Source organism: Dermacentor albipictus, unplaced genomic scaffold (genome assembly GCF_038994185.2).
Source record: "Dermacentor albipictus isolate Rhodes 1998 colony unplaced genomic scaffold, USDA_Dalb.pri_finalv2 scaffold_11, whole genome shotgun sequence".
Taxonomy (NCBI): domain Eukaryota; kingdom Metazoa; phylum Arthropoda; class Arachnida; order Ixodida; family Ixodidae; genus Dermacentor; species Dermacentor albipictus.
In genome coordinates this window covers 6,833,981-6,858,357 of record NW_027225565.1, presented here as the reverse complement: position 1 = coordinate 6,858,357, position 24,377 = coordinate 6,833,981, and the positions used below count along the sequence as shown (strand labels likewise).

General features: G+C 49.3%; 1 protein-coding gene across 2 annotated transcripts; it reads right to left on the bottom strand.

Moving 5' to 3' along the window:
* Positions 1–17,558: 17,558 nt before the first annotated feature.
* Positions 17,559–20,083, bottom strand: LOC139051305 (uncharacterized). Of its 2 annotated transcripts, none has more exons than XM_070528309.1 (2): positions 19,890–20,083; positions 17,559–18,649 (listed from the first exon to the last, which is right to left on the bottom strand). In XM_070528309.1, the coding sequence occupies exon 2, from the start codon at positions 18,624–18,626 to the stop codon at positions 18,015–18,017; it is 612 nt and encodes a 203-aa protein (XP_070384410.1). In that variant the 5' UTR covers positions 18,627–18,649; positions 19,890–20,083; the 3' UTR covers positions 17,559–18,014. The 2 variants fall into 2 exon arrangements, with proteins under 2 accessions (XP_070384410.1, XP_070384409.1); XM_070528308.1 differs by having other exon boundaries at positions 17,561–18,635.
* Positions 20,084–24,377: the final 4,294 nt, after the last annotated feature.

Below are 24,377 nucleotides of genomic sequence, written 5' to 3'. Positions count from 1 at the left end.
CAAGCTTCCTCTACTTGCAGATGTTTGCCCAAAACAGTCGACCACCCTCTGCACTACAGCATTCGTTCGCTTACCTCCAAAAGCCCTAACCTTCGTCGAATTGGCCTCAACGGCAACCGTGCCTGAAAGCGACTATGTCGTCGCACCTATTCGTTATGTCCTCCTGGCGCGCGACATCTCTGTGCCACACTCCGTCGTAACCCTTGCCGCTAATCGGATGTGTCTCCCCGTTATCAATTTTGGCTTGAGGAAGCAAGTGTTACCTGAAGGCATAGCACTCGCCACGCTCCGGTTAGTGACAGACGACCACGTCACTACTTTTGCAGCCGACGCGTCTCCAGATCCTCCTGATTACCCGCAGGATGCCTTGAACCTCGAGGGTCCATTACGTCCCATGGGCGCTCCGGACCTCGTACCTGACCAAGAAGCCACTCTATATCACCTTTTACTTTCCTACCGCGACATATTTGACACTGACAATCGACCACTTGGTCAGATGTCCCGTGTTAAGCATCGGATAAACACTGGTGATGCTGTTCCCATTCACCGCCGACCATATCGCGTGTCCAGGGCACATCGGCAAGTTATTCAGCAGGAAGTAAACAAGCTGCTTGTCCGAGGCATTGTTGAGCCCTCGTCAAGTCCTTGGGCGTCGCCGGCCGTGCTCGTCAAAAGGAAAGATGGCACGTGGCGTTTCTGCGTTGATTACCGCCACCTAAGCCGAATTACTAAAGAGGACGTTTACCCTTTACCACGAATCGACGACGCTCTTGATTGTCTTCGCGGTGCCAAATACTTTTCGTCCATCAACCTTCGATCTGGTTATTGGCAGATTTCCGTCGATTAGCAAGACCAAGAAAAGACCGCTTTCGTCACTCCAGACGGCCTCTACCAATTCATGGTTATGCCGTTCGGTTTATGCAATGCCCCCGCCACGTTCAAACGGATTATCGACTCTCAGCTTCATAATTGCAAATGGTCAACTTGCCTTTGTTACCTCGACGACGTCCTTGTGTTTCCTCCGACATTTTAGACGCAATTTGAGCGTGTCGCCGCTATCCTTGGCGTCTTCCGCAAGGCTGGGCTCCAATTAAACTAACCGAAGTGCAACTTCGGGCGCCGAAAGATTATAGTGCTAGGCCATCTCATCCATGCTTCCGGAGTACAACCCGACCCGGAGAAGGTTCGGGCAGTAACGGCTTTTCCTGTACCTCAGTCTGTCAAAGACGTACGGAGTTTTGTGGGGCTCTGTTCTTATTTCCGACGGTTCGTGAAAGATTTCGCAGCACTCGCTCGATCACTCACTGAACTTCTGAAGAAAGACGTGCCTTTTACATGGGGTTCCCCTCAGGCTGCCGCATTTTCACGCCTTATCACGATTCTCACCAATCCACCGGTCTTGGCCCACTTTGACCCGTCCGCACCTACAGAGGTCCGAACCGATGCCAGTGGTTATGGGATCGGCGCCATCTTAGCGAAACGCCAAAACGGACACGACCGCGTTATAGCCTAGGCTAGCCGGCTCCTGACAACTGCAGAGCGTAACTATTCGATTACCGTGCGCGAATGTCTTGCTCTCATATGGACTGTTTCAAAGTTCTGCTCATATTTATATGGCAAGCCCTTCTCAGTAATCACAGACCATCATGCGCTCTGTTGGCTTTCGTCGCTAAAGGAACCTACTTGCCGGCTCGGTCGTTGGGCCCTCCGACTACAAGAATATCCCTACACAGTGACTTACAAGTAGTGACGCCAACACAAGGACACAGATTGCCTCTCTCGCTACCCAGTCGAAGACGCGACCTCTACGCCTGATACTGACACCGACACCTGTGTTCTCTCTGTTTTTCCATTGCTTCACGTCGCCGATGAGCAGCGCCGTAACCCTTCCTTGGGTATCATCATTGACCGCCTATAATCATCACTGGCCGACAGTTCCCTTCGCTTATTCACACTTCAAGGTAGCGTACTCCACCACCACAACGTTCACCCCGACGGTCCTGTATTAGCCCTTGTGATCCCTAAACACCTTCGCTCGTCTGTTTTCCACGAACTTCAGGACCTCCCCACTACCGGTCACCTGGGTGTGTCACGAACCTACGACCGGATCCGCCGACGCTTCTTTTGGCCAGGGCTTGCTCGCTCCATTCTAAGATACGTAGCTGCGTGCCAGAAATGCCAGCGACGCAAGACACCATCGACGCTCCCTGCTGGGTACCTTCAACCACTCGACATTCCCGCGGAACCATTCTTTCGGGTTGGTCTGGACTTACTTGGCCCTGTTCCTCTTTCTACCTCTGGGAACAGGTGGATCGCTGTGGCCACGGATTACGCCACGCGCTACGCCATCACCCGAGCGTTTCCTACAAGCTGCGCCACAGATGTCGCCGATACTCTTCTACGCGACGTAATTTTATTACATAAAGCTCCGCGATAACTTCTCACTGACCATGGCCGGACATTCCTATCAAAAGTTATCGCGGATATCCTGCAGTCCTGAGCCATGAGGCACAAGCTATCCACGTCATACCATCCGCAAACAAATGGCCTCACAGAGCGTTTCAATCGCACTCCCACAGACATGCTCGCGAAATGTCTCTTCAGACCACACTGACTAGGACCACACTCTACCGTTTGTCACATTTGCTTATATTTCCTCGCGTCACGACACAGCCGGTTATTCCCTATTTTTCCTTCTGTTCGGCCGAGAACCCGCACTGCCCCTCGACACAACCATCCCTGTTCACGCGGCACCGACCAGTGAATAATGCACTTCACGCCATCACCCGCTGTGCCCACGCAAGGGAAATTGACCGTGACCGCCTTCTGAAATCCCAAGTGAGTCAAAGGCGTTTGTACGACCGGCGACACTGAGACGTGCACTTCCCGCCTGGTTCTTTGGTGCTTCTGCGGTCTCCGTCACGTCAGGTTGGGCTGCCAGAAAAACTGCTGTCTCGTTACACAGGCCATACCGAGTGCTTCGTGCCGTGACTCCCGTCACCTACGAGATCGCCCTTGACGCCACATCTGCTTCTCAGTCCAATGATATCGTGCACGTTACACGACTGAAGCAGTATCACACTCCCAGTGCTGACATTTAGACGGTCCGGGACGTCACTTCTGCCCCCAAGGGATTATGCTACACGCGTGTGGTATTTGCTTGTTTGAACGCGGGCGCCATCACTCGAGAAAAGAGGAGGAAGAACGAACTGGGTCCGGGCTGTCACTCTAACCGATCAGCGCTGCAACTACTGTTGTAAATAGAACCTGTAAATATTTGCTCGTCTTACTTACTCGTCCTTCGCATAACAATATATATATATATATATATATATATATATATATATATATATATATATATATATATATATATATATATATATATATATATATATATATATATATATATATATACAGAGAGAGAGAGAGTGAGATGGCTCGCCCCCCCCCCCGCCCCACTCGGAAGATAAGTGGCACCCCACTCTGCACTTCTCTTTTTTATTACAAACACTGACGGCAATTTCGGGGCTACCCCTGGAAGACACCGTGCCGAACGACGTATCGATGGTGCACGCACATGGGCCTCCCTAAGTTCAGCAAGCCAGTAGTTCTGTCCTCCGGAGCTGTACGTATACAGTCTGCACTTTTAGGCTTCTCCACACCTGTTCGATGAACCGGCGACGCCGCGCGGTGATCGAGAGGGCCGACTCATTCAGGCCGCAGCGCGAAATGTCGACGCTGGGGCTCTCGCAGCTAGAGTGTCGATCGGTGCACGCACTAGCCGGTCGTTCTGCAGCCCTCTCGTGGAAAGCACGTACAGCGGTCGTCTGGTCACGGTACCACCGGCGGACGGCATGGCGCGCAGGGAACGGCGTGCCTGTCACCGCACCAACTATATGGAGGCTCTGTCTGCAGTGGCACGACAAAAGCGCAGATATATCCGAAGAGGAGGCTCGTCTGGCTTGCCGTGTGGGAGGGAGGCGCCGTTCAGGATCACTCAGTCGCAGGTGACTCCGTCCACGTGAGATCGGGGACGTCGGCGGGTTTCGGCGTGGCTCGTCGAATGGCACATCGCGCTTTTTTGATTACGAGGTCCACCACTCGCTCGAACTTGGTCGCATGGTCGATCTCTACCACGCTGAGCTCGTCAACGCCCATCGTCGATATCATATGCGTGTTCAGATCCCTCAGCACCTCGGCTCTCTCCTCCAGGAACCTCACGCGTGGTTCGAAATCGTATACCGCGAGTGGCTGACTCTTCATTGCTGAAGTGACAACTCGGACGGAATAAACAATGTCGGCCTTGGCGACGTCCTGAGCCCAGCTCGTCTTCTCCGCGTTTGACAGCATGTTGAAATAGTGGAAGCGGTCTCTACCTCTCAGACACGAAGAGTCGAACGGAGCCTTGCAGCTACTTCAGACGTCGTCGTTGTTGTTGTTGTTGTCCTTAGTGGCCGTGGCACATACCCACAGTGGGGGATTGGCCAAGAATCGGGCGGTTTAATTAGGTGCCTAAAAATAATAATGATAACAAGGGAGCTAACAATTTGGGCGTGTGAGTTTAAAAGTAAACGTTTTGTGTTTGGAGAAAAAAAGGAAATAATCAGATGAAAACCGGGTATAAGATAATAATATTAATAATAACAATAATAATTAATAAAAGCTAAGAAATTAAAAAACAGCTATGGTTGGGAGGGAGAACGATCAATCTAACATGGAAATCGATTGGTTTCAATGAGGTAATTTTGGACGAGGCATTGCTTTGCTTTGCTTTATTCCGAGAGTGCCTCACACCCACTACGGGGTATTGGCAAAGAATCGGGTTATTTAAGGAAAAGCTTATGCGAGTCTGAAAAGAATCACTATTGAGACATTTTGAATGGCTGAAGAAATTAATTCAGAGAAGTTTTAAGAATTTAACAAGGAAATCGTCCTGATTCAATTGTATAACCCGCAACACTTGCACTAACGATATCCCAGAGAAGAGGTTCCCAAAGATAGAATATCGGGAATCCTTATATTCATTACAGCACTATGAAATTTTCCTTCTAAAGTGTACTTTCTTAATGCGGAAAAACGGCGGCGTGACAGGAAGTGTTCCATTGTTGCATCATCACCACGGTATGAGCACAAGGAGTAGGGTGACAGACCAGATCGATGCAGATAATAGTTTAATGCAGGTATTCTACATCGGGATTTCGTCAACACGACTTCAACTTTTCTATTATGGCAGAAGTTTCTGTTGCAAGGAAATAAGAGGTATCGGTAATCATTTAAATTTGTTAATGATACGTTCCAAGAATCCTGTATGATTGCTCGTCTCCTGAACCTAGCAGCAGTTATGAAATCAGATACAGGAAGGATCGGCAGAATTGGACCACTAATGGCAGCTCTCGCCAAGCTGACAGCTAATTCTTTGATAGCTAATCCTTTATGACCGGGCACCCATACCAATCTAATTAGTGTAAATTGAGAAGGTATTATACAATGAAATATACGTGAAATACGGGAGCCACTATTTGCAGTGAGAGCCGAACATAAAGATAGAGAATCCTTTATTATTACAACTTCCAAGAGTTCACTTTTCGTAGAGCCAATGTAACCGCCAGAAACTCAGCTATAGTACTGGAATGTAGTCAGCAAGTCTTGAAGAGGAGGACCAGTCAAAAGCGGAAAAGCAAATTTAAATTCCAAATTTTTCTTCTGTTTTCGATTCATCTGGATCTACGACAGCGTTTATTTTTGGCTCCAATAAGTGATTTTGTAATAGCCCATTTAATACATTGCAAGAGAAGTGTTTTGCGTTGTTTGGGTATATATCGTCAAAAATAATCTAGAGATTCTGTCTCTCGCTTCCAATAGGAGGGATATCACATGATCATACATCTAAGGGACCCACAAGTGCCTGAACAAAGACGGCCTAAGGAGTGGGGTGCCGAGGCCAGGAAGATTGAAAAAATATTGCACATTGTGAAATAAAAATGACTTGTAATTTTATAGAATATTCATACATCTTTAGGAATGTTTGGACGGTTAAGAACCGAGATCTGTACAAATGAGCAAAAGAGACGGTGAGTTTTTAGGCATGATAAATTGTTGGTAACGATCTTTGATAAACCAAGACACAGGCGTAAACTTCCCGTGCCGGAAGAACAAGGGGATGTAATTTATATGCCGGCGCACCTGAATATAGAACGCATCCAAATTCCAAAACTGGCCGTACGTACATGTTATAAATCATCACAAGAGAGTATCTCCGCATTCCTGATCGACTGTTGCAAAGCCTTCTTGCCATTCCACCACTCGCACTCCTTTCTCTATTTATGTAATCAACATGCGTGCGCCCACTGAGTCGGTTCTCATATATTATGCCTAGGTATTTCACCGAGTCGACCGGAGGTATATTCTGAAGGCGATAGGTAAGGCTTATATGTATTGGATCGATTAAAGGAAAAATTATAATTGAGGATTTTCTGATGTTAAGGGAGAGGCGAATATTCTGTAACCAGGTTTCTATGGCGTGCAGGTATGTTTGCACTCGACTATATAAAGAGTGGATGGCATTCTCTGATGCAAGAGACGCGATGTGACCTGCATATTCTTACAGGGGTGTTGGGAGTATAGACAGACTGTATTTACAATATATATACAAGCAGTCAATTTGGTCATGATGGCTGGCGAACAAGAACACGCAGCAGCCAGCTTCTTTTGATCTTCTTCTTCCTCTCATCTCACATCTTCCATGGCATGACCCATACACCCATTTCTTGGCCAATCCCCCATCGTGGGTAGGAGCCACACGTGTCACAAGCTACAACAACGACCCCCGGGTGGTGAAGCGCCGTCTCGGCGCACGTTAGGTGAAGAATAGCTAGCGAAGTATGGCTTTAGCGGCGAAACGTGCACGATGACAACAGGCATCGGAGTTGAGGATGGATCAAACCGTAACGGCGAGATCTTGTAATTGATGTCTTTAACTTGACGTAGGACTTCGTAATGCCCTGTGTAGCGAGAGAGAACCTTCTGGGAGAGGCCGACCCGACGACATGGTGACCAAAGGAGCACCCAAGCACCTGGGGCGAACCTAACATCGCGATGGCACCGGTCGTAACGCTCTTTTTGTATATTCTTCGAGACTAATTAACGAGATCGGGCGACTTGACGCGCCATGCGAGCATGATCGATGACTTCACGAGCGTACTCAGTTGCAACGCGCGGCACAGAAGGTAGGATGATGTCAAACGGCAATGTGGGGTCGCGGCCATGCAAAAGATAAAAGGGTGAATATCCGGCGGTGTCATGTCGGGCCGAGTTACACGCGAATCTCACGTAGACCAGCGTGGCGTCCCAGTCGCGGTGATCGTTGGAGACGTACATCGACAGAATCTCTGTGAGTAGTTGGTTGGCACGTTGCGTAAGACCATTCGTTTGTGAGTGATAGGCGGTGGACAGCTTGTGCTCAGTTGCAGAAGAGCGGAGGAGGTCGTAGACAACTCGAGACAAGAACGAGCGGCCGCAGTCTGTAAGTAACTGTCCAAGTGCACCGTGGTGGAGAATGAGATCGTGGATGAAAAAATCGGCGACGCCAGTTGCGCGACTAGTCGGCAACACCTTTGTTATCGCGTAGCGTCTCGCGCAATCAGTAGCGACGGCGATCCACTTCTTTCCTCTAGTCGTCGTCAGAAAAGGTCCAAGTAGGTCAAGGCCTGTGCGGAAGAATGGTTCAGAGAGATCTTCAATTGGATGGAGTCGTCCGACAGGTGGCAGGAGAAGTTTCATACGGCGCTGACACATTTCACAAGTTGCGACATAACGACTCACAGAGGGGTAAAGATCCGGCCAGAAGAACCGGCGTTTTACGCGGTTGTATGTTCCCAAAACTTCAAGGTGTCCCGTCATCGGTACATCGTGAAGTTGTTCGAGAACGACGGATCGCAGATGACGAGGAAGGACAGGAGCAACTCAGGGCCGTCAGAGTTGATATTGCGGTGGTAGAGGATGACATCGTGCTACACAAACGTGCGGCACGTGCCGTCGGTGCTACCAGATTGTACTCCAGCGATGATGGGCCGTAAGGATTCCTCGCATTATTGTTCAGCGCGCATGCCGGTCGAGTCAGTAAGAGCCATCATGCAGGTCACCGGATCATGCGCAGCAGGATCAACAGGATCCACGAGGTGACTAGACAGGCAGCCAGCGTACTTGTGGAGACGTCCAAACTTGTAGTCGACAATAAATGAAAATTCATATAGCCACAAAGTCCAGCGACCAAGCCGTCTCGTCGGGTCCCGGAGAGAAGACAGCAACAGAGAGCGTGGTGGTCTGTAACGACCGAATACGTGTGGCCGTACAAATATGGTCAGAACTTGGCGACAGCTAGCCCAAACTAAAAACCAAACACTCCCGCTCGGTGATGGAGTAATTTCTCTCGGGACGTGACAGAAGGCGGCTGGCCTAAGCTACCACGCACTTGCTACCATGCTGCTTTACCCGCCGCGGTTGCTCAGTGGCTATGGTGTTAGGCTGCTGAGCACGAGGTCGCGGGATCGAATCCCGGCCACGGCGGCCGCATTTCGATGGGGGCGAAATGCGAAAACACCCGTGTACTTAGATTTAGGTGCACGTTAAAGAACCCCAGATGGTCGAAATTTCCGGACTCCACCACTACGGCGTGCCTCATAATCAGAAAGTGGTTTTGGCACGTAAAACCCCATAATTAAAAAAAATTATGCTGCTTTTGGGCGAGAGCCGCGCCGATGCCGTGGCTGCTTCCGTCAGTGTGGACTTCGGTCGGTGTAGATGGATCAAAGTGGGCAAGTATGAAAGGGGTGGTCAGAAACCCGATTAGAGCGGCGAACGCGTGAGCCTGCTCCGGGCCCCATGAGAACGGCGTATTCTTCTTTAGAAGGCCCGTCAAAGGCCCAGAAACATCGGGGAAGTTTTTGACGAAACGGGGAAAGTAAGAACACAGGCTGACGAAGCAGCGCACGTCAGAAGCAGAACGTGGCACATTGAAACTGCGAACGGCGCGAACTTTTTCCGGATCTGGTTGTACACTGGATGCGTCAACGAGGTGTCCCAACAACATAATCTGACGGCGCCCGAATTGAAATTTCGTGGAGTTCAGTTGGAGGCCAGCTTTTCGGAAGACCGCAAGAACTGCAGCGAATCGGGTAAGGTGGCTGCCGTACGTGGGAGAAGGTGGCTGCCGAACGAGAGAGAGAAAACAATAACGTCGTCAAGATAAGAAAGACGGGTGGTCCATTTGTAGCCTCGCTGAAGATAGTCCATCATACGTTCAAATGTCGCAGAAGCATCGCATAGGCCAACGGACATGACTTTGAACTGATATAAACCATCATGGGGTGATGAAGGCCTTCTGGCACTCCATTTCGTCAACTGAAATCTGCCAGTAGCCGGATCGAAGATCAATGGACGAGAAGTATTTAGGCCGGTGCAAGCATTCCAAGGCGTCATCGATGCGTAGTAGTGGGTAGGCATCTTTTCGCGTGATTTTGCTTAAGTGGCGATAATCGACGCAAAAATGCCAGGTACCATATTTTTTTTTCACAAGGACGACATGCGAAGCCCAAGGCTGGCTGGTGGTTCGATGACACCTTTGCGGAACATTTTGTCCACTTCTGATTCGATGACTCTATATTCAGCATGCCATACACAATAGGGACGCCGACGAATAGGACTCGTGTCTCCAGTCTATATGGTGGTGAACAGCAGATGTTTGGCCTAAAGGCCTGTCGCTGAAATTAAAGATGTCACTGTACGATTCGAGCAGGAGACGTATGCCCGTTGGCTGTGCAGAGGTGAGGTCACGTGGAATCATTTTCGCGAAGTCATCCGTTAAGGAACGAGAGTTGTGAGCTGCAATTGACGCTAATGTATTAGGGACCCTGGTCAAGAACATGCCGGCTGGAAGCACTTGAGGTGAAATTCAGGAGCGGAAGAACGACGTCGTTACTAATAACTGTGACCAGCGTATACGGAACAGCAATGTTCCTGTTCAAAAGTACGTCGACGATGGTGCCAAGCGCATATTCACAATCAGGAACCTGTGGCTGTGCAGTCAAAGCGACGTAAGTGACTGCCTTGGGTGACAGACGCACATCTTGAAGCGAGCACAAGTGCGGTGGGGCGGTGCTCGGATTATCGGCAAGTTGAGCATTTCCAACTGAAGAACGCCGTTTGCGCAGAAGATATGAAAGCAGAATGACTGTATGAAAAGTCCAGTCCAAGGATAACGTCATGAGGGCAGTTGGCGATCACAGCAAAGGGAACAGAAGTAGAGCGGCCGGCTATACTTAAATGCGCAATACACATTCCAAGAACAACCAGCGCGCCGCCGTCGGCCACATGAAGCACTTGTGCAGCTGCTCGGGTGAGGTTCTTCTTTAAATGTCTACGTAGGCTAACACTCAACACAAATCGTGGGATCCAGTGTCTACGAGTGCTTGGACAGGTACGCCGTCTATTTTAACATCAATTACGCTTCTCTTTGTGGCCAAAGAGAGAGAATTTGCTGCAGTAGTGGGCAATGCAGCACCACCTCCGAGGGCTGCATTTTTTAGTTTTCCGAATGGTGGCGGATAAAAGCCACAGGGGACTAAAGGCGACGTTGCTACTGTGAGCGGGAAGCTCGACGACGTGTTTGCGGTGAGCGAGACTGGTGTCCGCGCGGCGACAGTGAGCGACTGTACCACATGTTCCTAGCAAAGTTGTCGGCGCTGTTAGAACCAGTGGTGGTTGAAACACTGCGGGCATTTCCAACAAAACGGCTCAGGTTGGTCGGCGTGCGAGGTGTTGAATGCCACGAGTTGCGACAGTATCGAGCGACATGACCAATGTGGCGACAGGTGAAATATATCGGCTGGTCGTCCGTTGTTCTCCACTCAGTCAGGCTGCGATAACGCGGAGAGAAGCGTCGGGGTGGAGCGAAGATAGTAGAAGGGCTATCGTTGGCTCTGGGCTTGGCGACAGCACAGACAGAATGTAGACCAATGTTTTCAAGTTCCTGGCAAACGATGGCTTATACGAGGGGAACTCAAAAAGCGGTAGCATCAGGGCTACGCGAACAGAAAGCTGCGGGCGCCATCGCATTTAGTTCAAGTCGAACGATTCGCACCACGACCTCTGATGGTGACGCATGCTGCTGTGCGGGTTGATCGTCACACGTCGACGTTGCGGCAGTACTGGGAAGTCTGGCGAATGGTTGCCAGACTTCCCAATACTGCCGGTGCATTAGGGGCGATGTATTAGGGGCAAGCTAGATTAGGTTTGATAGAGGTGGATTAGGGTGTATTAAGGTAGATTGGGACTATTAAGCAGGATGAAGTTGGATTAAGGTCGTGAATAAGGATTAAGGTGGATGAACGAGGATTGAGGTGGATTATGATCGATTAGGGTTGATAAAGGAGGATTAAGATCCATAGGGTATGCTAAGGTTCGTTAGGAGCGATGTAGGTTGTTTAAGTTGTATTATGGTGGATTGCGAGTATTAAGCTGGATTAAGGTGGATGAAGGAGTATTAAGGTTGATTAGGTTGTACTAATGTGAATTAGGGTTCATTGAGTATTAAGACCGATTAGACTACCATAATTAATCCACGTTAGCACATTAATCCACCGAATCCACATTCGTCGACCTCAATCCTCCTTCATTCACTTTAATCCACCATAATCCACGAAAGTCCTCCTTAATGCACCCTAATCCACCTTCATTGACCTTAATCTACTCTAACCCTCCTAATGCACTTTAATCCTCCTTAATCAACCCTAATACTTCCTCATTCACTTTAATCGTCCTTAATTCACCCTAATCCATCCGAATCCACATTCCTCTACCTTAGTCCACACTAATCCTCGTTAATCCACCCTAAGCCTCCTCATTCACTTTAATTCACCCTAGCCCCCATAATCCTCCTTAATGCACCTTCATCCTTCCTAATCCACCCTTATCCTTCTTCATGCACTTTAATCCACCCTAATCCACTATTATCGTCCTTAATGCACCTCAACGCACCTTCATCCACCCTAATTCACCTTCATCGACCTTAATCCAACCTAGTCCTCCTTTATGCACCTTCATTCACCCTAATGCACTTTCATCAACTTTAATCCACCTTAATCCTCCTTAATACACCTGAATTCATCTTAATCCAATCACTAATCACGCATTACTTTGCTAATCATTATTCATCTCTTATACGCGGCTGCACATGCTTTAGTTCGCTTTCCGCCTTCTTTCGGTCCCATGATATCTTCTGTAGCTCACGGACGTACCCTAACCCGGTCATCATGAATAAAATTAATCCGGACTGCGGGGTTTCAGTCTATTGTAGTAAGTGTGGGGGTTTACTCGATTTACAACACATGCTGTGGCGCTGCTTGGCGTTGGCCGGTGATGGTTCTCGAGGTGAACAGTGGTGGCAGCGAATGCTGCACAGTGAAGTGCTGGCGGACCAACTCAGGGCTGTCCAGAGGGCCCGTGTGATGGCAGAGGGACTCGGCCTCTCTGTACCGACGTGGGAGCGGCCCGCATCAGTCCCAGACTGATCCCTCAGGACCTAAATAAAGTTCTTCATACCATACCATACAACGGGACCTTGAAACATAGGTCTAAGGCTTTGGCTTATTAAGCCACGCACAAAGGGATGTGTCACAAGCAATACTAGATCAGACATACGAAGTAAAGCATCTGATCATGGGGCAGAAAAATTGTCTGGAGTATAGAACTCGCCTCAAAGCTCCCTTTACATCGGTATGCCCCGTTCATACGGCTTTAAGAAAAAACCAACCTCCTCACAAAGGTTTCCTACAGCATTATCAATGCTGTTATTAGCATTTCTCAAAATTTTCAACCCCACTGGGGCGCGCAACTTGCCCAAAATAACACGCCTCCATAGAATCCTGCGGCCCGTCCGCGAGAGCCCAGGAGGAAAAGCGGGCCGTGCGCAGCCGGCGGGCGTGGAGAATTGAGAAGGAAAGCGCCGCGATGAGGAGAGTGTCGCTACTTTCAAATTATCAAGGGGTTTTAGGTTGACCACCTCTGGCAGTCGCTACAGGTTTCGTTTGCGATACGGATGTACCGGGTTACTCTCGTGATAACAGCGTCCTCGCGCGCCGTATACGCCGTGTTACAGTGTACTAGAATAGGGGAAGTGTGTTCAGGAAGCGCTCGCCGCTGAGCCGCTTCATGTAGATAGCGCGAGATGGCGCTGCAGGAACATGGGCTGTACGGAACATACGGCGCAGCGCCAGCGCTGCACGCTGATATTTTGTTATTCATTTTCTGTCGCAATCAAATAGACGTGGAAACCCTCGGTGGGTGTTAAGATGCATCCCCGAAACTTACTTCATATAAAAGATGAATTGTATGTGCACTCCTAGCGCATCTCAACGCCCATTAGACGCATTTATTAACCTGACAGCAAAGGTTTTGTAGACACCGAAGTAGTGGCGTAAAGCCGTTAAATTTGTTTTGAGCCACGCTGCCTCGTAACCAGAAATTATTCGAATGGAAAAGTCGGCTGCAAATAACGCCGTAGTGAAGGACATCGAATTGATTTAAACCAACTCGGATTCCAGTTGCGCACATTTTCTTTTGCGGTTCGCATTCGTAAAAAAGCGGCCGCGGCATCCGCGACCCAACGTCAGTTCCTCAGCCGCTGTTGTAGGAGAGAAGGCAAAACAATATGTACGTACATAGCCCAAAGCCAAAGAGCTTGCCTGCTTGGCATTTACCTTCTTTCGCGATAAACATTTGTCTCTCGTTCTTTCAATCTGTTTTGCGAGCCCCGCGCAACTACATTTGCACAGTTTATTCGTGAATTTTTTTTTATTTACATCATGAAGTGTTCCCGAACGTCAAGCTCATGTGCGAGTATGAGAACACACCGACATCCTACAGTTCTGTGGAACGGATAAAACAGGTAAAAATGACGCCAAGTAAAAGGGATCTCTGCAAAACTACACACAGTATGCCAAAACACAAAAAAACAGTGCAAGTACATTCCTACCCAAACAATGGAGACCTACAGCGGAATTAATATGCGCAAATAAGTTACTTCGCTCATTTTCAATTATATTCACAAAATTAGCTTATTGAATACACCAGAAAAAGTTGTGCATTCAGACGAAAAAGACAGAGAAGGGTCAGCATACATATATTGCACGGGCCTGCTAAGAACAGTATAGCTAACTTTAAAGTGCAATTTCTTTTTTCGTCGTGCTTCTCTTCACTGAATGACACCTTTAACGTAAAAGTGCAGCCTTGTTAGGACATAAAACGCACAACTGCTGATATGAAATCATCAGCATGTAATTTGCAGCCTATATGGCATAAGCAAATTTAAAGCTTTCACTTGAATCATGACATAAACTATGATGTCGCTGCAAAGCTCCTCTTAGCTGAAGAAGGTTGTAAATATATTCGCTCAAGTTTCTTTAGTGCTTCGAAAAGCAGCTTGGAGGCATGCAGCGCAATCCTCCCCTGTCACAAATTTCGTGAATTTTGATACTGCTACTGACACTGGAGTTCTGCAAAAGAAGAGAGCGGCAGTCCTCACATTTCTTGCGAATAAAAAATTTCTGCGCGACATACCCTATCATATATAATGGATGAGGCGGTCATCGCTCCTTTTCTCCACATAAGCCTGGTGCTCTGCCGAAGTATTGTTTAGCCTTTGCTCTACCAGCGTCAGACTTCCAGCTTCAACTAACTCGTCAATTGTGACGCAACGTCCCCTTCCTTGTCAGAATTATCAGGTGAGTGAAGTAGCGATACCAAATCTTTACTGACCTCTGTGTTTCCTGTTTGCATTGCCTTCGCCAAGATATAAAAAGGCAATTCACAACAATCAAAAATTGAGGCGGCGTTGGGTGATCGTTGGATCCGCACGACTACTTCACAAGAAGTTCTCCAACTTTTATTGGCTTAGTCTAGATGTCAACAGGTATTTAAAACCTTCTCCTTCCAAGTATTCTAACAGAGCCAAAGTGCTGCACAATGTCACACGGAGCCTATCTGTCGTCGACTGGCTCAAGCCGCAAAGTCCTTTTGCAACGGAAAGCATATTTAGTGTCAGCGAACAAGGACAGAAGCGAGACGACACCACAATGCGCTAACTTCAACAAGTTGATATTCAGGAAACACCCACCTATTTAACACATGCACAGGTAAATAGGTGGGTGTTTCCTGAAAATCAAGCTGAAGTTAGCGCATTGTGGTGTCGTCTCCCGTCTGTCCTAGTTCGCTGGCGCTAAATATGCTTTCCAAGTCAGTCTACCAACACGCCCAACAAATGGCAATCCTTCTGCATGTGACTCCCAAGGAGACAGAAACTCTAGGAATTCCTTCAGAGCCCATCAGAGCAAACACATGGCAAGCACGCTGCAACTGGCTGCAACACACGGAGAACGCGTCCGTACAGCCCGTGCGACTGCAACGCCGCCGCATACATCCGGGACCTGTCTACGCTCCCGGCTTCAAAGCGGTGCGTGGCGCGCACCGCCGTCTGAACACACTGCCCCTATCTAGTACACTGTAGCCGTGTGCGAGTGAAAGCGTGCGACGGTTGAGCTGACGATCGCGGCTCAATCGCGCGTGCGCAAAAGAGGAAGGGGGGGGGGGGGGGGGGGGGGGGACGCCGTCTTCCGTCACACGCATGGCACCGGGGAGGAGAGGAGGGGGGAGGGGGGGTTGTATTTGGGCTGCGCGCGGTCGCGCGGGTTTAACTTGAACGTGATCTGCTTTAACGCACCGTCTAGGTGTGCCGATGGCCCGTAGCTTTGCGTGCGCTGTGCTCTCGCCGCACAGTTTTCGTTGAAGGGATAGTCAGTGCAAAGGTCACTTCGCTCACTGCTCTGCCGCGATTCCTCACGCCAGCGTTTTGACAGCTAGTGTCCGCGGTCATCGAGTGTGATGTGCTCCTGTTTGCCTGTGCGCGCTCACACCACGCTTGTTAATTTAGTTAGTAAGCGAGCGTTTACAAGGAAGCGCTCTACCCCGGCGCCTGCTGCGTATGGAGCGGCCGCGCGAGCCCTGTCCTGAATACGACCTGCGATGCGGACAGTCAAGGCGCACCGAGGTCTGGCAGCTTCGTATGTGCTACAGCAGACACGCTTGCGCGTCACCTGTGTTCACGAAGTGAAATGTCACTGTCTCTTTTTGTTTCCTCTTGCTTTCTCCTCTGTCCACGGGCGATGTGCGCCGCAGGCCTGTAGTGGGGTGCCTTGACGCGCGCTCCCCCGAGCGCTGCACATCGAGGCACCTTAGCCTCCAGGGTTGGTAGCGGTAGGCGGTCACTCGGAATTTTCGTCTTAACAGAAGAGGACGTCTGAGGCGTTTCCTCTTAAGCGGATTTTTTTTTTACATTGAGTTTATGGAAAACGAAAAAAACATTCTCATGCTCCTTATATTCGACAATTCGGCTTAACCGATGTCATTGTAACTAGGGTCACTGTACTTCTAGGTGGATGGATGGATAGATGGATGGATGCTATGATCGTGTCTTTGAAACGGGTGATCGGTGGCGCCACCAAGATTTTGTTCTTATTTTGCTTAGTGTCCTAACTTCCTTTTTTTAATACGCACAAAGATTTCCCAGAATCAAACTTTCTCAGCCACTGTTGGCAACTTTGCTTTTGTGTGCCTCCGGTGTTTGTGTTCTCCATACTTTTGTGCCACTAAAGCTTCCATCGTCTTTTACCAACCTCTATTGCTCAATTCATATCACCCGCCACTGAGCGGAGAGTCGGCACATTGCATACACCAACACCGCCCTTTATTGCAGTCGGTGAGTGAAAGTAGTGGCGCGCGACAGCTTGCAATACGGTTTCTGTTTCAAAACGCAAAAGCATGGCCAGAAACCGAGCAAATACTGATTCAGAGCAGAGAGGGCGAGAAAGAAAGGGAAAGCAGGCGGCGAATCATGAATACGGTCTTTGAGGGTCGTTGCGATGGGCCTCGTTCTCTGCTACTTGCAGTTTGTACGAGTTTCACGAGCCAGCTAAACCAGCGCAGCAGTACGCGATAACGAAACTGCTGAAACGCGAACGAGCGCGGGTGACGCAGAGTCGAGTGCAAACGAAACCATTTGACCGCACGCGTCGTCGTCAAGCGTAACTGTCAAACGTTCTTTCATTGCAATAACAATTAGATCGACACGCTGGGCGAATTTTCGCAGTCGGCGTCGCCGTGACGTTCCGCATAAAGTCTAAGCGCCATTACACCCCGTCGCCCCCCGTGTGCTGTAGGTGCGAGCGAATGCTTGGGTGGATGAGCCGAGAATGGTGTCTTGATGCTACGGTGCCTCCTCGCGCTCGCAAAGCAGGAAGACGGAGAGTGGGCAGGAGAGGGAATACGCGCCGTATTGAGGTTCAGTTAGCGAGGTTAAAGTCAACTGACTGCAAGTAATAAATTGCGCGTAATTTTTTTACATGCAAATCTGATTCGGGTATATACCCAGTGGCACGGGTAGTCTGCTTGCAAAGATCGCAGCCGGCACATACGTAAAGGCTTAATCTAATAGACAACTTGGGTCACTATGTATGTCCCATTGTTTATTGTGCGACATCACTCATCCATCAAAAGTGGCCAAATTAGCAAAAGAAAACGCTTTAATACGCCTTTCAAATCACGAGAATCTCCGCTGACCTGCAAAAGCATCCAAATGCGCCAGGCCACCGAGCAATTCGCTCAGGGCAATGGAGAAGCCTCCGAGGTCCAACTCGTTCGCTTCAAAGCTGTACTTCTCGAGTGTCTCTAGCGTCGCGCGCCTTCCGGCGAGTAGTACGAAGAACGCCGCGAAACCTTGCAGCGTCCCCTACGTGCATGTCGTACAGGGGCTCACGATGAGCTCCTCAATGACTGCGATGCAGGACACGAGGTCGGCCAGCACGTAGCAGGAGTCAGCCCTCGGGAACAACTCCTGGATGTGGACCTGGCGCTGCCGCGTAGCACGCGCATCAGCGCATCAATGCGTGAGCCTCGGGCACGTCGCTCTAGTTCTCGTGGCAGACGAGCGTGCGCATGGCATCGCACCTGTCTAGCAGCTCGCGCAGAATGCTCACGCCCACGATCTCCAGCGCGTCGAGCGTGGTCACTGTGCAGCAGAGCACGTCGATCAGGTCGCTGGTCGGGTAGTCCAGCAGGTGGTAATAGAGCCTGGCGTGCCTCAGGTGTTCGCTAAGCTCGAGGCCGTCCCGTAAACGGAACTGCTTTGGCGACATGCGTGACTCGCACAACTCCACGAACTCGATGGAGTGGCGCTCCATCAGCGACCAGTTGACCAGAATGAACGAGCGCCTACGCTGCTTGCCGAAGGCCACAGGAACCACGCGTCCACGCAGGCAAGCCAGGGCCAGCCGTCCTTCGCGTAGCTCGATGATGACGACCCACAGGAAGTTGTTCCATAGGGTCAGCTGCGCAAGGTTGAAGCACGCATCGACTGCGCTGGTCGTGCAGGACTTGTCGAGGTCCACCCGGTGATGGCCCAAGATGCTACGCACGGAGCGAAGGTTGGAGAAGAGCTGGTTGACCGACCGGCACACGCTCGGACAGCTGCCGACCAGGCACTGAGCGGACACTCGTAAGCGGCCGCTCCGTGGTCCCATCTTGCAGACCTGTGGACAAACACCTGTCGTGCTGTTACTACACTCTGCTGTTCACATAGCACATCGCTAAGGCATGGCTTGTGCCTCTTTGAAGAGTAAGTACGCCAAGTAACATTACGAAATTAGCCTAATATTCATCTGATATTTACAGAAAGTTGGCGTGTATACAGTTTTTATTTAAAGCTAGCTTGCTTATACTGAAACGGACGGCAGCCGGCGGGGTGCTCGTGACATCATGATGTGCAGCTTCTCTACTTAGATACTGTATTTTACGACAGTGAGGCGTTAGTTTAGCAACTATCACTGGCGTTACCCATATGAAGAGCGAGAACCACGCGGATGCGAGTGAAATCGTGCAATGTACCGCAGAAAACCAAAGCGATGTCTACGTAGACCTTCTCGGGGACAGTTTCGAGTGCCAGAGAATGTCTCGTAGCCTGCGCTCCACTGCCGCAGAATTGACAACCGACGTGCGAATATCAAAAACTATCATTTCTTCAAGCACAATGTCAACGTCATTTCCCAAAGCAAAACCTTAGCTGCATTTTTCTATATAAAAGAACATTTTCAACACCGGATGAATACCGGTAAGTAAAGCTTCAGGTTTGGGTATTAGCTGTGAATATGCCTGATCTGTTCAGGCAGCGTCAAATAGTCGGTTAGGCCTTTCACTACGTCAATACATAGCGCTGCGTTGTATATACACGTACGCTATAGGTGTATGTGAAGTGAAAAAGGCAAAAAATCACACGATACGGTATATTTCTGTGTTTTTCGGTGTCCTGTTGGAACGTGATAAGTTCTTGGCGTCAGCCATGTCTATATTCTTAGGTACTAACAGCATAAATTCAAACGCGAACAATTCGAAATGTACTAGGCCACGTTATTGCATTTCCAGCTTCACATTCATGTTTAACTGTAGCCTAATTAATTCACCGCAGTGTGAATTTGGGTCGACAACATGCTTAAACACCGGCTACGGAACTAGTGCAGATAATACTCAGCTGTATATTGTTACACAGAACGAGTGTTGCGATTATTTTCCCTTGTTCGCACTTGCATTTATTCCAATATATCTTCCGCGTGTACGACAGTAGCAACGCGGCTATCATTATACTACGCTATACCTCGAGGGAAAAACCGAATCCACGACCTCGTGCTGAGAAGCAGAGGGCGATATAGCAGCTAAACCACCACGGCGTGTAAGAAAGGTTTTCGTTGCCCTCTTGACCGACGAAGCAGCGAGCGAAGTAAGGGTCTTACGCTTCCGTTGGAGCTTTGCCGTGGCGTCAGGTCCTTTGGCATCATCCACCGCGTAGTTGGGCCGCTTCTAGGTTTGGACGCAGTGTTGGGAAAAATCCGTGGAGCCAAGCTGCTGGATCTTAGGTCGCGTGGTTCGCACGAGCATCTGCGCGATTATGTGGGCACGCCTTGCCCGTGGCACGCTGTCTCGGGATTCCTTCGCGAGGCGCGAGGTTGACTGCGTGACGGAACCGAAAACGATGAAGAATAGAATTTCCGCGAAGCGAAGGCGCGCGCTCACATACGCGCGATTTTAAAATTTGAATTGCGGCAACGGTGAATGGGCAAGTCGTTATCGGTGCACAATTAGCAACAGCGAAATGAACAGGGACGGAGAAAAACACAAGATACGAGACACAAGAACGACGAGTCTTTCCTCCGTGCTTGTTTTTTGTTCTATTCCTGATTTTAGATGATGTCAATAGCCCTTGTTCTTTTTTTTTTCGCTGGACACAACGTGGGCCGCCGATGAAAGGAAGACTGAGTGGGTAACGAGATTGTCCAGCTTGTTTACGATAGTGATCATACAAAGGTCTAACTTCCAAACAAGCGCGAATTGATGGCCGTAACTTGTATTTGCATAAATCCATGACTTGGCCTTTTAGGGCAGCCTCAGTACATATGCGGCAGCGTAAACGAGTACGAAATGATGACGGCGGAAGAGTATGGTCCACATTTAAACAGCACAATCTTAGGCATGGTTTTCACTTTTCGGGAACTCCGCAGATGCTGTCTTGATGGCTTCATTTAAATACCCAATGGCACGAGCGCGGAATATTGATTTTTCATCACCGAAAGGTGAATGCAGAACATGTTTTGGGTGTTCTGTCAATTATCGTTGGATTCTTTACAGTTCAGAGTGGAAAAAACAGCGCGAGAATCAACAAGGGACTATATTGGCTCAAGTGCACGACGAATTTTCCACGATTGCGAATTTCCCCATCAGAAAAGGCGAAATGATAGGTGGTGTCCTATACATCACACATTCCGTCGCCTATTCTACCTAGTGGCTACCACCGTCAGCTGCCAACGTCAGGTGTTTTGGTCTCTGCCCTTGGCGACCGGTGCCTTTTACAATGTAGTAAACTGAACGCGGGTTTCCTCCGCATGTTAACTTCTGCGTAGAGCGTACAGCTTGGCGGAAATCAAGAGGAAACTTCGAAGTACGCCAGTTGCAGTGTCTCTGATGCAGTTGCAGCTGAAAGCCGCGATGTCGATGGACAAGGGCAACTGCTGCGTACCCAGATATGTTTTGCAGTGTTCTAATATTGGACAGCACCTAACAAACACCGAATGCTTTCACGTCGTTTTCTTACCTTCTTGCGGATGCGAGTTCGAGAATTATGGTATTGCCAGAATTCTATAACCAATAACAGCGCAGAGAAAGATAGCAGACACATGAGAACTTCATAGCGAAATTTTAAGCAGCGTAAAGCAGCACGCACGAGTTCCATAAACAATAGGCTGTTACGACAACTGTGCCGCATGCATTATTGCATGAGGCGTACATGCCTTAAGAACGTTGTATGCGGAGGACTGGGATAACGTGTATTGTTGCGGGGAGAAGAGAGCTTTAATACATATTTACGGGGTATTTACAAAGTATTCACTGGCACACAATATGGAATCCAGTCCGCGCGAGAACATTGAGCATCGTCGACTTCTGTCCTAAGCTTCATCTCTGGCTGTGCTTGGTAACGTGGAGCTTGGCGGTAAATGCGCCATCCCGGTGCTCGCTCGATAGCCCGAGTGCCGTCGCTTGAGGCGGGTGGCGTGGACGACATCGGCGGAAGGTCGAGACGTGGTGGAATCGAGAGGCATGATTTCATATGTGACATCGGGCACTTGGCGCAAGACACGGTACCGGCCAGGACCATGTCACGTGACCACGTCGTGGCTGTAATCCGGAGGCGGATAAAAAGAATACAACACTTTGTTAATGCAACAAGCATAATGCAATACTAAAAAAAATGTGGAAGGTTGTAAGAGGTGTAATTGATGAGCCGGTTAAAAAGCAAATCACCCGTGAACAGGTTGATGCTAAATATGCCAAAACCTTTAATGTATACTTTACTAGCATTGGTCCAGAGTTAGCTGATTTTATTCCAGCCAATAAGAACAATTTCAATATCCCGGTCATCCAGTACGTTTTGCTTGGAGCAAGTGGACAAGCATACTGTAACCTCGACTATATTATGGCACGCCTTGCTACAAAGCTGCTTGTTACGAAGACATTACCGTAAAAGCTTTGAAAGAAGACATTGATGTTCTTGCGCCAGTGCTTACAAAAATATTTAATAACTCCATGAGCCCAGGCACATAACCTGACATTTTAAAGATCGGAAGAGTTTCTCCTCTGCGTAAAGGTGGTGACATGAATGACCGTGGAAGCTACCTATCTCTGTGGTCAGCAATATAAATACTGTATTTGAGAAGGTCATTGCGGCTCAATTAAAACAGTACCTAAACGCAAACAAACTTCTAACAGATTCCCAACATGGATTCCGAGCCAATCGATCAACATCATCAGCAGTGCTAGAACTAAGTCAGTGTATAAACACAATACTGCACAAAAATGAATTTGCGGTAGGAACATTTTTAAATTTAAATAAAGCCTTCGACATAGTGATTAACTCCGTACTTCTAAAAAACATACAGGTCTACGGTTATAACGAAACTACTATGAACCTCTTTCGTAGCTACGTAAGCGGAGGTAGGCAATATGCAAGTCATGGCCCCTTTTCCTCTCAATATAACGCTATTGTTACAGGTGTTTCACAGAGATCAGTTTTGGGCCCCATACTGTTCTCGTTACATGTTAATGACATTCCATCAGCACTAATATCATCAAAAGCGGTTATTTACGATGACAATACCATGCTAATACTTTCAGGTAAATCCCTTAATCAATTGCAGAGCAGTATAAATTACTAGTTATCAAACATATCAACTTGATTACGTATGTGGAATAAATTAACTCTAAACGGAGGTAAAGCTAATTACTTGGTATTCCACTCCCGATATTCTGAACGTGACACAACAGGCACGCAAATTTATCTAGAAGCTGGTGCTATAGAAAAGTTAGACATCGTAAAATACTTAGGAGTGTTAGTAAATTGCAACCTAGAGTGGGGACAACATATATCCAGTATATGCTCAAAATTAACTCCTGCTTGCTATGTACTGTCGGGCCGTTGGGCCCTCTCTGCAGCGCGCACGGGGGAAGCCTTTGAAACGCGCGCCACAACGGCACTCGTCGCATGGAGCATGCGCACCGATCGCGTATCGTGAGAACTCGCACGGAGAATGCCGGGAAGGCGGATGCCCGATAAAAAGGCAGCTGAGTCGGCACTCGGGGGCTTTTTTCCGGGGCGCGGGCCAAGGGAGGCGCTGGTGGGGCGTGGCCCGCCTAGGTTTCTTTCCGAGCGTGCAGAGCAGGGGAAAAAGCGTTTTGTGTCCGCGGAAAGCGTGCTCTTGTTCGCTTTTGGAACTGTGTCTGCGCGCCTGGTTCCGTGCTTGCTTGCTTTCTGCGCTTTATGCATTCTGTTATCGACCGAAAGATTGAGTTGGTTGATGGTTTGTAACAGCCGTTCTTTCGTCGCTCTCTTTGGCTTGTATATTTTGTTGCCTCACTCTTTTGCTGCTTGCTTCTTTGCCTTGTTCTTTTCTGCATTGGCCGCGAGGCTGCGGTAATTGTTTGAGTGCTACATTCTATCGTAAATTAAAGCGGTTTTTGTTCCTTGCGCTTTCGGTCCTTTCTCGTGCTGGTCGCGGCTCGCGGACCCCCTGAGCGAAGGCGAGGGGCCTTCATCTGGCGCCCAACGTGAGGCCCTAACCCACGACCCTGAGATTAAGAGTCTCATGCTCTACCGACTACGCTAGCCGGGCTAGCTGCAGCGATACGGCAGAGACGTCTGCCTCCAAGCTGTTTTTTGGCGCCTGCCAGTAGGCGCCCTCTCGCAGCTTGGCATCAGCCTCGGCTCGCTGGACGTGCTGAGCAGCCAGCTCGGCTCTTAGAGATTCCACCTCTGTATTGAGCCGCTCTTTGTGCACTTTCAGTTTCCGCAGGTTAACAGTAGTGGCGATAAGCCGACTCTCCAGTTTCCACCGCTCTTGGTGCGACTGCTCGGCTTCGGGCACCAGTTCCTCCAAGTCACTGGCCAGAGAGGAGACGTCGCTGACAACACGCTGGACGGCGCGGATAACCAGCGCGTCTTCCTCCGTGCTGCCAGCCGCAACCTCACGGGGTGCCGACGCACAAAGTGCACAGCGCAGAGCCCTTAGCAGCGAGGACAGCCTGGCCTCTATTCTCTGGCGCGAATCTGTGACTGCCTCCAGAGGTGTTTGGGGTGCACTGGCCTTGTCCTGCGCTGCGCTCAGGGCCACTTCTGCTTGGTTTATTCGACAACGCTGCCAGTTGCCCAGGTCCTGCGGGCACTGCCGGGCTGC

What these genes read in the sequence shown, in the direction of transcription:
- LOC139051305 (XM_070528308.1), bottom strand. Translation starts at nt 19,934, where the DNA reads ATGATGCCAAAGGACCTGACGCCACGGCAAAGCTCCAACGGAAGC. An exon ending in GGCAAAGCTCCAACGGAAGC is followed by an intron (nt 18,636 to 19,889) that starts GTAAGACCCTTA and finishes GTTTGTCCACAG; the next exon opens with GTCTGCAAGATGGGACCACG.